The sequence below is a fragment of the Gopherus flavomarginatus genome, chromosome 17, assembly GCF_025201925.1.
Source record: "Gopherus flavomarginatus isolate rGopFla2 chromosome 17, rGopFla2.mat.asm, whole genome shotgun sequence".
In the NCBI taxonomy this organism is placed as follows: Eukaryota; Metazoa; Chordata; order Testudines; family Testudinidae; genus Gopherus; species Gopherus flavomarginatus.
This window is the reverse complement of record NC_066633.1, coordinates 11,093,540-11,107,471: the sequence shown is the minus strand read 5'-3', so window position 1 is coordinate 11,107,471 and position 13,932 is coordinate 11,093,540. Positions and strand designations below refer to the sequence as shown.

The 13,932-nt window shown below is 44.5% G+C and overlaps 1 protein-coding gene across 7 annotated transcripts in view; it reads left to right on the top strand.

Moving 5' to 3' along the window:
- Positions 1-13,932, top strand: part of ABL1 (ABL proto-oncogene 1, non-receptor tyrosine kinase) — a 119,972-nt gene that overhangs the window by 58,551 nt on the left and 47,489 nt on the right. For 3 of the 7 annotated variants that reach the window (XM_050926093.1, XM_050926095.1, XM_050926096.1), the window contains one exon: positions 4,828-4,942. The exons of the other annotated variants lie outside the window; for them this stretch is intronic. In XM_050926093.1, coding sequence (XP_050782050.1) covers positions 4,828-4,942 — 115 coding nt within the window. The remainder of the gene's footprint in view (positions 1-4,827; positions 4,943-13,932) is intronic. 7 annotated transcript variants of the gene reach the window in all.

Genomic DNA, 13,932 nt, shown 5'->3' with positions numbered 1-13,932 from the left:
AAGAGTGAGTGTGAAAGAAAAGAATCTCATATTCCTCGTGAGCTGGAATACAGAGTTCTGACTCTCCAGAGATCAGGAATGTTGATTTCACACACCCCCCCCCCAGCTCCCAATTTATCCTTGCCTTTCTTATTCTTTCTTTCTCTGCCTTATTTTCTGTATAGTTAAGATGTTAAGTGGACATACTGCTTGCCCTTGTGCAATTTTTCTACATCTAAAATCAAAAGCGTACCCACTCCCAGCAAAGAAACTCATCTTGGAAAGAGATTAATTAAAGAACTTTTCCCAGTTATGTCTGTATTGGACCTCTGTTTCATTTTTAACAGTGCATCGCACAGAAAACAATGCTAGACAGGATGAGTTTACTTTTGCAAAAGACAGCAAATTAGAACCTGTATTTTTCTCCAATGAAGCTTTGTTTAGAGATTTAAAGTGCATTCTCTTGATTTTTATTTTCATTGGTTCATTTTTCCACATTTGAACTGCATCCCTTGTGCCAATTCACTAAGTAATAAGGGAGCATGGTGGACTGTTGTTCTTCCGCACCAGTGCCCCAGTTTGCACGTGAACAAGAATTGTCCCTTTTTGCTATTTGCCTTTGACAATAAAGTAGCTGCTATTTTTCTCAAATTTCCCCCATTTAGCTACAGTCTCAGTAACATTACCAGTCAAAGTGAAATGCTAGTCCTGCCCCTACTGCATATTCCCGGCATGAATCCTACAACATTTGTATTGTCTCCAGCCGACAAAATAAAATATTGAAATATTTGAAGGAGAGCATAGCCACAGGCAAGTCTATTTAACTGGAATCTTTTTCCTTTAGGGGTATTTATTCATTTTCTCAAACTGGAAATAATGAGTTAATTAACTCTTCAGGTGAACTGGGATTTTATAAGTAAATCTGTGGGATTCTGAAACAAAATATATACTGTGTTTGTTTAAAAAAAAAAAAAAAAGGGCACTTGGGAAAAAAAACTTGAAATCAGGATGGTTGTAAACTCACTTCCGTTTTCTCATAGAATGTACGCACACCTCAGTTAAAGGCTTATCTCAGCCGTGAGTTTCTGGTTGGAAAGCACTGACTTGTAAAGGAAGCCATTTTGCAGTCCTCATAAAATGTTAGAAAATATATAGTCCCTGGTCTGAAAGGCTTCGATCCAGGGATAATGTTACTCCATGTCGGAGTAACTGTATACCCAGGTGTGAGCTTTGGAGGATTGGGGCCCAAGAGAATGATGGTCCTTGTGATTTACTTTTTACCATCAAGTCTCCAGATACTGATGAACTATGAACAGATTGTTTGTGGGATTTTTAAAGATAGAAGAGAAATTGAAATTTGCTAAAATTAGCGATGTGTGTGTTCTTAACTCTTGTTGGATTTGCCAGCAAACATTGCATTAGTGTGTAAGGGCTAGTTTGATTGGAATATTGGCAATCTGTGAACCTGTGTTTGGAAGTTACTGTTAGCTACTTGTAACCCATGCTTTTGCTGTCAGGAAATATAGATGAAAATGCTCATACTGTACTTGGAGGTATAAGGTTGTCTATTCCTATGCGACTTAATTTACCTCGAATCTTCAGGGCCAAAGAATTGAAACCAACACTAGAAATGGTTATCTGCTCAGGGAAGGTGGAAATATATAGACAATTTTTATTTTTTCTATATGTTAGGAATTTAGTCAATGAGGTCTCAGAGAAGTTGGTGATGAAGAAAGTGCAACAGAAATGTTCAGACTGAAACTATGCCCCTGATGGCTTATCATTGCGGTCACAGTCTTCTCAAACCTCACAGCTGTTTATGCAGTGCTTTTCTTTGCAAGCAACTGGCCACTGACCGGGTTATTTCCTCCTGAGGTGGCCAAACGTTTAAATCAGGGGTTCTCAAACTGTGGGTCAGGGCCCCATTTTAATTGGATCACCAAGGCTGGTGTTGGCCCTGGGCCTCAGCAAGGCTGAAGCCCAAGCCTCACTGCCCAGAACTCAACTTACATGCCCCCATCCAGGGCAGAAGCCCTTGGGCTTGAATTTTGGCCCCCAACTGCTGGGGCGGCAGGGCGCAGGTGGGCTTGGTCTTCGCTCCCCATCCTGGGGTCATGTAGTAATTTTTGTTGTCGGAAGGGGGTCACGGTGCAATGAAGTTTGAAAACCACTTGTTTTAAATTAATGAAAAATTTCCTAATGCTTCTCCAGTGTTGACCAAGGGCTTGATATGCGCCACTGATGATTAGATCTGGATGCGTTATCAATATGTACATTGTCTCGATCACTCAGGCTACCCTTCAAATGCTATTGCTTTTCTAAACTTGCCTTTCTTGTGTGTGTACATGGTAATAGTGCTATTGAGCAGACTAATAGCAGAGCTCTCTGCTGGTTTCATTTCCTCCAGTGTTTGTTTTTTTAACCTTGAGGACAAAATGAATAGCAATTAAATGGGTGAGGGTGGGGGATGGAGATCCTCAACCACTCAAACCATTTTTAAAAAGTAATTTTTGTACAATAGTTGTCAGTGCAGGCTACAGCCGGTGGTTCCTATCTATCTGAAAATATTTTAATAAGAAGAACAACAGCATATATGTTTACAGTCCATTTCAACTGCGCTGGAGATAGCTTGGATAAATATTGGCTTCTCCATGTTCCTCTAATCCCTGCTGGGTCTAATACTGTGCAGAGGTTCAGAATACTTGTTTTCTTTTCTTATTCTCCCCTTCCACCCCCACCTCAGATGTAATTTGATCTTTCAGGCCTGGTCTTCTGCTTTGGCAGGTTTTTCAGCCCTTGAATAGAAGAAATTAACTACTTCCTTACCATCAAGAATCAACCACAGTTTTACAATCGTGCTGCTTTTGTGTGTGCTGTTGTACTAAAAATCATGCAAGGTTTAACAATGATCCTCACATGATCCCATCTGTTTTGAACAATGCCCTTTGGTGTTTCATTTAACCCTTCCTTTCCCTTCTCATTTTCTTAAATTACCAAAGAGTCAGTACTTGGTGGAAAAGCTTACATTTCATTTTGTGAATTTTTCCAGGTATATATCTATTCTGATTATGTCCTTGTTGCCTTAAAATATGTTCCATGTTCTCTGATCTGGCAGCAAATATAGTCCACACTTAAATAAAATCCCCAAACTAGCAGCAACTCTCCACATCACTCGCAATTTCTACTCCCTTCTTAACAATTTATTTGATAGGGTGACCAGATGAAGAAAGCAAAGTCAGTACAACAAAGATGTGGCTTTGTGATTTATGCCTTTCAGAACTACTTCCATTTTGATGATAGAAATTCCCAAAATCCTCTGTCCTTTCTTTGTTTACAAATGTTTCAAAATCTTTCAATGGAAGATGCTAAAAGGCTTTTCGTGAACATTAAAAGCCTTGTCTGATTTGGGTTTTAAAACCATAAAGGGCTCAATTGATGATACTGAATGCAATTTTCTTTCTTATGACACTCTAAAGTTAGAAAGGAGAATATCAGTAAGTGGTGACTTCAAGAGCTTACACTTCAGACATAGACCCTTTACCACCACCTTGAAGACAAGATTCTGGCATGTTACTTGAAAGGAATTTCAGATAGTTTAACAGCCCATGTCTCTAATCCCACCATTTGTCAATTGACTCCTTCAGTTGTGAGAATTGCAAATAACAAACATCTGTTAGATGAAGGAGGTAAAAGCAACAAATACACATAATGTGTTGCAAAAGGTTTTTGATTTCCATTTGAACTGCTTGGTGTGCTTTATTTTCATTATTATTAGCCCAGAATTCTTCTCTGGGCCTCACTATTTTATCATAGATATCCCAAGAGCCCCTAACTTCCAAAATTGCTAACATTTCATTATGCTTTTGTGTGCTTTTATTTATTTTATGTCTTTCCAGAAGTACCCACAATACAGTTTCCAACAGTAAACAGTGCATTGTTTTGCCCCATGGAGCTCACAAACTAAAGTTAGACAGACACGGGGAAATGGTGCAGCACCTATGCAGAGTGGTCAGAGTAGAAGTAAGCGGTTATGCTCACTAATAGACTATATGAAGTATTCAGTGTTACTCCTCACACTTCTGTTAGTCATCTGTTTTTTTAGGGGTTGCAGCCAAAGTGAGTCTATGAAGGGTCTTAATGCAGAGAAGGTGTAATGGCCCGTAGATAGGCTTAGGAAAGGTGTTTCATGCATGTAATTGCATACAAAGCATAGAGATATCTGAATGAGAGGCTGAAGAAAGGCAGACAACACTGGCAGAATGGGCAAAGCTGATACGAAACAAGACAAGATTCAGGGGTGCTGGAACAGGGAGGAGCCAGGGGGCCATGTCCCCCCCCTTTTACTGGCCATAAGCGTGAGCAGCAAAGGGCAGAGAGGAGCCAACAGAGCATGCGGACTCAGGGGGAGAAAGGATGGGACCTGCCGATGGGTGGGTTGGCTGTGTGGTATGGCAGGGGATGGGACCACTGTTCAGGTACCTGTGGTCGCTCGGGTTGCCAGTTCTGGTTGGAGGTATTCCTGGAGGTTTCATCACGTGACATAATCTCTAAAGATCAATCTGTGATTCCTGGAGACTCCAGGGCAGTCCTGGAGGATTGGCAATCCTAGTGCCCTTTCCCACCCCCCCACTTCCAGGGCGCTTCCGCCGCTTCTGCAAGGATGGAGAAGTAGAGAGAGGTAGAGTTATGTAGTACTTCGAAGATGGAGGCAAGAAGCTTCAGCTGAGCAGGTTTTCAAGACATGTTGGTAAAAATACCTGTGCCCTATCTATGCTAGTGCATACGCCGTCACTGCCAGTGGTTTTCAGCTGCCCTGTTGGAGAAATGATACTAAACTTTCTTTTATAGACAAGGCCAATGTGGACAGACCTTAAGTACAGCAATGAGAGAGTCCCATATTTACCATTATGGGGAGAGACTGAAAAGAAGGATTCTGCCATGTTATTCACAAGGAATTTTTCAGGTAGGTTAACAGGCCTATAGTCCATCTGCAATCTCCTGCTGCTGACCCCTAGAGTAAAACATCCTATCATATGAGTATTCTTGTTTTGGTTCGTTTGTGGTAGCATGGGGCTGTGAATTCTAGAAAAAGTGGCATGTATGGAGATTGTATGTTTCCTAGTGACGATTCCTCTGCTCAGCTGTATTAGATTATGGGCCTGAACCAGCGAGGCGATGAGTTTGTATCTCCAGCTGAAGTCAGTGGACGCTGAGAGTGCTCAGCCCCTTGGTGGATCGGGGCCCTATTCTTTGGCTTGCTCTATGCTGCATAGTTAAATTGACGTAAGGCAGTTTGTCAGCCTAATTAGGCTGTAGTGTGTACACTGACATTTTCCCCACCGATGTAAGTGCCCTACTACACCGACATCATAACTCCATTTCCATCAGAGGCATAGGGCTTATGTGGGTGTAGTTAGGGCAACTTATATTGGCTGTTGGTTGTCATTCTTGTCCATTTCACAGCTCCAGCATGAAGCCTGGCTGGCCACCTGGCTCCCCACTCCCAGCCAGGCCACATGCTCCCTGTTCTGAGCCAGGCTGCTCCCTCCACTCCCGGGTCCCAGCTTCCCCGTCCTGGCTGTTGCCTGGGCTCCTGACTCCCAGGTCCGAGCCAGGCTGCACCTGCCCGGAGGCTCCCAGCTCCCCACGGGGAGCCTGGGAGCTGCACTAAGGCTCCTGGCTCCATGCTGGGAGCCATCCAGACCATGGGTGCAGTACTCCCTGATGGGCTCCCAGCTGCAGCGAAGAGCTGGGAGCCGAGAGCCTGGGGGATGGGCAGCCCAGTCTATGGAAGCACTCCTGGTGAGGATGCACACCACTGACAAAAGGAGGGTAGTGTGGACATGGGTTGTAAGTTGACCTAAGATAGGTTGCCTTAACTTTCTAGTGTAGACATGCCCTAGCTCTGTGAACAAACCCAAAAGGTTTGGTGGACTAATATGTGCTTAGAATGTTAGAATGCTGAGAGAGCCTTTTCTCACAAACTACACCGCTACCTGTGCTCGGGAACCAAAAAATCTTACCGCGTTATAGGTGAAACCGCGTTTGATAGAACTTGCTTCGATCCACCGGAGTACGCAGGCTCCCCTTGCCCCCCGGAGCGCTGCTTTACCGCATTATATCCAAATTTGTGTTATATCGGGTCGTGTTGTATCGGGGTAGAGATGTACCTGTGCTAGGTATAAAAAATAAAACATTGTCACCAGACATAATTGCCTTTTAGTATAGTACAGCAATTGTTAGGGAAGCAGTAAGCAAGGAATGTTTGAGTATGCATTAAAACAATCATCTTATGGGATAGGTTTTACGTGTTAGCAAGGTGTCACTGAGTAATGATCAGGACTAGAAAGCAGTTGAGTCAAGAGAGACTGTTTAAATCTGAGATTATTTTTAAGGCCTTGTCTATACTACCAAGTTTTGTCACCGAAAAGAGCTTTTTGTTGACTAAATAGTGCGTGCATACATGCTGCAATGCAACTTTTTGTCTGGAATAATGCCCCGTTTTGGCAACTAAATACATCCACCACAACGAGAGACTTGCATCTTTTATCTCTAGGTTTTTCTCAACAAAGTGCCAGTGTAGACACCATGCTTGATCTCATCACTTTAACTGACCTCCAGGAGGTGTCCCACAATGCCCATCCTGACCACTGGTCAGCGGTTTGAACCATCCACCCCTCACCCTTAAAAGCCCTGGGAATTTTTGAAATTATGTTTCCTGCTGTCTCAGTGTGGAGAGGTCTCATCGCTTGGTCCCAGGTGACCATAGCAGGTTATTGCATCAAATGCTCTCCTGCTTGGACCGCTGTGGAGCTGTTGGATCTGATCAGTATATGGGGAGAGGAGGCTGTGCAGTCCCAGCTGCTCTTGAGCCAGAGGAATTGGGATACCTACTGGCACATTTCTCAAGGCTTGTGCAAATAGAGCTATGATTGGGACATGCAGTAGTGCAGAGCAAAGATAAAGGAGCTGAGGCAGGCAAACCATGAGGCAAGGGAGGCAAACTGTTGCGCCAGTGTTTCACCTAAGACCTGCTGATTCTATAAGGAGCTGGACGCTATCCTCGGTGGCAACTTGACTGCCAAGAGCCCCGTGGGTGCTTCGGAGGGAACGGAGGCTGCAGAAAGAGGACCTAACCTGGAGGACGAAGTTATTGATGAAGAGGTGGAGTTAAACAAGGATGTGCAGCTCCTGGCGGGGTCGCCTGGTGGGGCAGGCAGCCAGGAACTGTTCTCTATTCCAGAGGTGTCTAGCCAGTCTCAGCAGTCGCTCTCCAGGGAGCAAGAACCAGGAGGTGAGATACTTGATAAGTGGCTGTGGCTTGTGTAGCATGCAGATGGGTTCAGGATATAGAAATGTGGGAGGCTGGCTGTGTTTCTATGAGGTGGACGTTTCCCTGTGTAGCTAATGGGTACAGCAGAATGGTGTTTATACACACAGAGATCTCACAGGAATCCTCCAGAGAGATCTCCAGGAAAGTTTCCTGGAGGTACTTGGTAATCCTCTGCTGAAGGTTCCCTGGCAGAGCAGCTTTGTTCCTTTCCCCATTGTAGGAAACTTTCTTGCAGCGTTTGGCAATCACTTGTGTAGGGATCAAAGCGGCACATAGGTGAGAAGCATCGGGAGCAGGGCAGAAGCCACGAGCATGGAGTAGATGTATCCTCGTTTCCCTGCTTACCCATAGCAGTCTGCTAGAATGACTCCCGCCTGTGGAAAAGTGTGGGAGAATTTTAGAATTTTTTCCATAGAATGCTGCACCATGACACTTTCAGACAGTGCGTTCTTTTCCCCATACGGAGAAACCTCCCCTCCTCGGTCCCTCCTACTCCCTCGCCAACACTCACTATGCTTTGGCCGTTCACGGAGATGTGTGCCTGGCTAGGGTCAGTGAGAAAGTGATTGCAGTGTTTCACAAGGTATATTTTACTGAAACGTTTCAGTGCTTGCGTGAATTTAGCAATCCCGCTTCTGTGCATTGTCCCCTGTGCTTCACCAGATGTGGCCTTCAGGAACACCCCACGCCCCCCTGCTGAGTGTCTCCACCAGATAAGAAAGTGCCCAACACGCAGCAAAGAAGACATGTTCTGGGAGGTATTGCAGTGCTGCAGTGCAGAAAAGAGGGAATATAAGGAGTGCTGGGAAGCTGAACGGCAGGACAGAATAGAGAATCAAGCGTTTGTTAAAGATGCAACTGAGAGGATGATTACTGTAATGGAGGAGCAAACTCAGATGCTGCAGCCCTTAATAGGGCAGCAGACTGAGCAGATCTGTCTTGCCCTCCCCTGCAGCACATTCAGAACACTTTTCCATGATCACCCCCCAACTCCACCCACATATTCCTTTCTACTTTCTGGGAGTTCTTGGTTTCCCCTTCACTCCACTCCCTCGAACAACATTCACAATGACAGCTGGAGCTACACACAGTTGTGAAAGTCTGTCCCTCCGTGGTTCCTCCTTTCCCATCAGGCATCTGTGTGTTTGTGTGCTGTTTCTTGTTCAATAAAAGCAAAGTTCTCTAATGGTAAATCACCATTATTTTTTTTTCTACAAATTGAGATTGCAGGCACTACCACCAATACATGCACAGACATTGTTATCCTTGTCTTACGGGAATATAAGGCCCAAAATGACAGCATTGTGTCCTAGGAAAACGAGCACCTCTGACGGAGATATACATTACTGGTGCTTATTGTCAAAGTACTGCCTTAAAGCCTTCCTGATTCGAATTGCCCCCTTCTGGGCTCCTCTAACAGCCCTGGTGTCTGGCTGCTGAAAATCAGCGGCCAAGCGGTCTGCCTCAGCACTCCACCCCCAAGCAAACCTTGCATCCGTATCTTCATAGATGTTATGCAATGTACAGCACACGACTATGCCCATGGGAATATTACCCTCATTAAAGTTTAGCCTACCATAAAGGCATCACCAGCTCACCTTTAATCTGCCAAAGGCACATTCAACTGTCATCTGGCACCTACTTCGGCCTGTAGTTGCTGTGCATATGTCTCGTGGCTTATGAGCCACAACTCTAAGGGATATGCTGGGTCCCACTATGGGCATTTCAACATCCTCTACTGCAATCTTCTTGTTTGGAAAGAGAGTCCCCGCTTGTCATTTTCTGTACCACACGGTGTTCCTGAAGATGTGGGCGTCATGCGTTGATGTCAGTGAAACGCTGTCGGTGATCCACAAGTGCCTGAAACACCATGGAGAAGTACCCCTTCCTATTGATGTACTTTGTCACAAGATGGTCTGGTGCCAAAATTGGAAAATGTGTGCCATCCATCGCTCCCCACACACACTTAGGGAACCCCACTTCCACAGTGGGGGCCATGGCTGGTGATGGGGCCAGGCGTGGGGGCAGGAGCCGGGGCCATGGCTGGGGGCAAGGCTGGAGCAGAACTGGGGGTGGGGCTGAGTGGCACTCCCTCCTCACCATCTGTGGGGGCTGGCCTGGGCCCATCACACCCCCCCTGAACATTCCTCTGCACCCTTCTAGGGAGGTGTGCCCCACAGTTTGGGGACCTCAGGGCTAAGGGCTTCTGCCCCGTGTGGAGGGGAGGTCAGTACTTCAACCCTGCGGGGTGCACCTGCTGTGCTTCAGCCCCATGGGGTATGCTCTGCTCTCAAACTTCTGAAGATTATTGTATGCCGCTCGGAGGGTCAGTATGTTTGGCCACCCCATATGATCTGTGCTAGCTTTAACTTTACTGATCGTGGTGAGTCCAGTCTAAGATTTTTCCATGTTTTCCTTGGCATATAAAAGTGAAGTTCTTGTTACCTAATTAAGCCTAGTGCGCTGAAGTTTTATTCACTGCAAGCTGGTTTAAAATTTGGTCTGCATCAGACAAAAAATTCTGTGCTGCATGGAACTGATGACACTGGAAGTCAGAGTTAACCCCACCAGAGCTCCTCAGTTGCCAGTCCCCGATATCAGAGACCTTGGTAGCTGCCAAAAAAAAACAGCTGACAAGTGGAGACCACCACGGCAGTTTGAGGACCCCAGTTGAGCCTTACAGTTAAATCAGTGTCTAAAAGAAGTCCGGACTAGCCCATGGAGGGGAGGAAACTCTCCATTTGCGCTGGGATCAAAATTGTACTGGCTACAATTGTATTTTAAAACGTAGTAGTTGCTCATAAGATCTAGCATGTTTTCCGTGATCAGTGTGAACAGTGACTTTTTTGTGGGGGGAGGCGCTAGGGATAGTGTTAAACTGTTATAAATCCCATTTTCTAGGGTCCACCTGCACTGTGAAACTTTCCATGTCAGAGCAGAGCAGTCTAAAATGGTAATTCTTTGATTGTACTATAATGTAATTTGGTCTTGCTTGTGTGGATCATAGGCCAGGAGCAGTGACATATTAAGATGTGTATTATTAAAAAAGCCTTTCTAGTTCTGTTGCCCTATCCTTCCAAGGATCACAAAGTCTTCTCCAATCAATGAATTAACTCTCCCTAACACTTCCTGTGAAGTGATTAGCCGCATTGGGGTAACTGAGGCACAGAGTTTAAATGACACCAATCAAGTTTGCACTGAAGTTGAGTACAGAGTGTCTGTTTTCTCATTCAGTCCCTTTCTTTATTCTCTTGCTTATGCTGCATGTCTTTCAACTGACTTTTTCCATCCTTGTGCATTTAACACCTGCTTTCAAAAAACAAACCAACCACTGCTACTACTCTGGGGGCTCAAAAGCTGCTGCCGTTTTTTTAATCACAGATGCAGATTTTAAAATAAAGTTCAGCTGCACTTGAAAATTGGTGAAAAGCACTGTCTGCTTTTAATGTGATCATAGCAAAATCTGTGCCGTCTCCTCTTTACTGTGAGATCATCCCAGAGTTCTCTTGCTGCTTATGGAGTCTGATCCTCCCATTGCAACCATCATGCACGTTAGTGGTGTTTAACTTGCATGGTCTTCTGGAAGAGTTGATGCCCAGACCTCATAGACTCATAGACTTTAAGGTCAGAAGGGACCATTATGATCATCTAGTCTGACCTACTGCACAACGCAGGCCACAGAATCTCACCCACCCACTCCTGTAACAAACCTCTGGAGGTAATTTTAAAAAGTAAGAAATAAAAAAATAATTGCATATTACAGAAGCTCATACAAGACTTGCATAAATGTTTTTTGCTCTTATGTCCTAGAACAGCTGACTTTAAGGTTGAATCAGTCACTATAATCCTGAAATCAGCACACTTCTGTTGACCAGGATTTGTGTGGGGGGTGATTAAAAGAGGTCAATTGGTTTAACAATTAGAAGAGCATTGTGCATGTAATGGCACCACTGTGATTTTTGTTTATCCGATACCCATTATTTTTACAGCATAATATAAATAGAGACTAAGGTCCTTGCCCCCAGTGCTTACAGTCTAGTTTGTCCCGGTCCAAGTGAGAGTAGCACACAGTATGGAAAATGAGGAGGGAATGGATGAAGTTGACAGTAATGGGATCACAAAGGGCTTGTCTATGTGGGAAGTTCAGCCAACTTAACTGTTGGAGTGAATTGAACGTGCGTGAGTTAAAGCACATTAAACCTTTGAGTGGGCACTCTCATTCAGAAATAAAGTTGCCTTAGGCCAGATCAACACTACAGACCTATATCAGTATAACTATGTTGCTTGGGTGAAAAATCTGCACCCCTGAGCGACATAGTTAGGGCCCTACCAAATTCACGGTTCATTTTGGTCAATTTCACAGTCAAAGGATTTTAAAAATTGTAAATTTCATTATTTCAGCTTTTTAAATCTGAGATTTCATGGTGTTGTAATTGTAGGGGTCCTGACCCAAAAAGGAGTTGGGGGGGGGTGTTGCAGTACTGCCCATCCTTACGTCTGCACTGCTGCTGGCGGCGACGCTGCCTTCAGAACTGGGCAACTGGAAAGCGCCAGAGCCCAGCTCTGAAGGCAGAGCTGCTGCTCGCATCAGCGTAGAAGTAAGAATGGCCTGGCATGCTATTGCCACCCATACTTCTGCGCAGCTGCTGGCGGGGTGCTGCCTTCAGACCTAGGTGCCCAGCTAACAGCCGCCACTCTCCAGCCATCCAGCTTTGAAGGCAGTGCAATAGTAAGGGGGGCAATACCATGCCCCCCCATAACCTTTTGACCCCCCTGCAACTCTCTTTTGGGTCACAACCCTCAATATGAGAAGTGCTGGTCTCCCTTGTGAAATATATATAGTATAGAGTAAAAGCACATGGAAGACCAGATTTTACGGGGAGAGATCAGATTTTGCACTCTGTGACATGTTTTTCATGGCTGTGAACTTGGTAGGTCCTCAGACATAGTTGTACTGAACTCCGTGTAGACAGTCCTGTCTTGACAAGAGAGCTTCACATGTCAATATAGCTACTGCCTCTCGAGGCTTTGGATTAGCTACACCTCCGGGAGAAATTCTCGCTTCGACATAGTAGTGTCATCAGTAAAGTCCAGCTATTGCGTACTCACGCCTTATGTATGCAGCAGTGTTACATTAGCGTCATTGTAGTCAGCTCACCTCAAAGTGCCTCGTGTCCGCACACAACCTGTTTTTAAACCAAAATATGTCATAGCTAAGTCCACTTCATGATGAGTGTGTTTATTCCTAACTATATCACTTCTGGCAGTCCTTCAGTTACTATTCCACATTGCATTGCTTCACACCTGGATTGACCTGACTGTGTACCTCTGTGCCCCACCATTGCTTTGGGATCATCTTGACCTGATGTCATCTCTTCATTGAAATGGTGCCAGGCAGCCATGAGTAATCCTTTCTGATACCAGGTAGTAATGAATTTACATACTCGATATAGCTACTATGGCCCCCTGTGCCTTTCGCATAGACTCCTTCAGAAGTCCTGGACTTAATGGCCCTCTTTGGAGAGCAGCATATTTAATCCAATCTGGAGAAGAGTCACCAGAATGCAGATATCTACAAGATACTGTCAGAGCAAATGAAGACAAGGGAGCGCTCCTGGTGCTGGTCCTGTTGCCAATTTAACTATATTTGTATGGAAGCACTTCAGATCACTTTGTTTTGCCAGTGTACTTTCCTTGTTAACCAAATGCACGTGTCATCTTGTTTGTACATGATCATGGCACTCTGCAGTGGGTCTACGCCACCTGATAGAAGTTCAAAAATGGCAGTGGCAAAATTAATGGAACCCAGGATATGAATCATGGGAATTTTAGTATGACCCTGCCCCCATCAGTCCCAGAATTCCTCTAGTTTCCAGTAGCCATCTCACAATGCCCTGTGAGAAAAGTCACAGAGCTGAGCTGAGGAACATTGCACCATGGAATATCTGCCCAGAATGCTGAGCAGTTAATAGAATAGGGGCAGAGCTGTGTGTATGCAATGATTAACAAGGGGAAAGTACCTTAAACCAACATAACAAAGAGGTTTCAATGCACTTCAATTTAATATAGTTAAATAACTGCATGGAGAGCAAACAAACTAGATAGATGTAATATCATTGTGTCAATATGGTCTCAATCTTTGTATGTTAAATGCATAGTAACAATGAAAAGGAAAAGCAACTACATTAGTTAACAGAATATCCATGCACATACTCCACTTAACCACTAAAAGGACTGTACTAGATGGAAGTGTCCTGTAATCTTGACAAGGAAATTTAAGAAACTACTCAGAAATCTTGACTATACCCACCCATTTTAACTGTTCAGATTTAGTAATAGGGAATTGAATGTGCTCTCTTCAGAAGTATGTTTAGGTGTTGATATAGCTATTGCCTGTATCTAAGGAAGGGAATAAAGAGAATTTGAAACCTGGCTTAAAAGCATTGAGCACGAATCACTTCACATAATAAATATAATCCTTATTCATTCCATTGGCATTGCTTGTATTACCTTATTCATAATGAGGCTGTTGAGTGTTAATGGAGGCATCTTGGTAATTCCACTGGAATTCTGCATTCCTGCAGCTGCAGTCGAAAGGATAGGATGTTAGCGAAGATTCA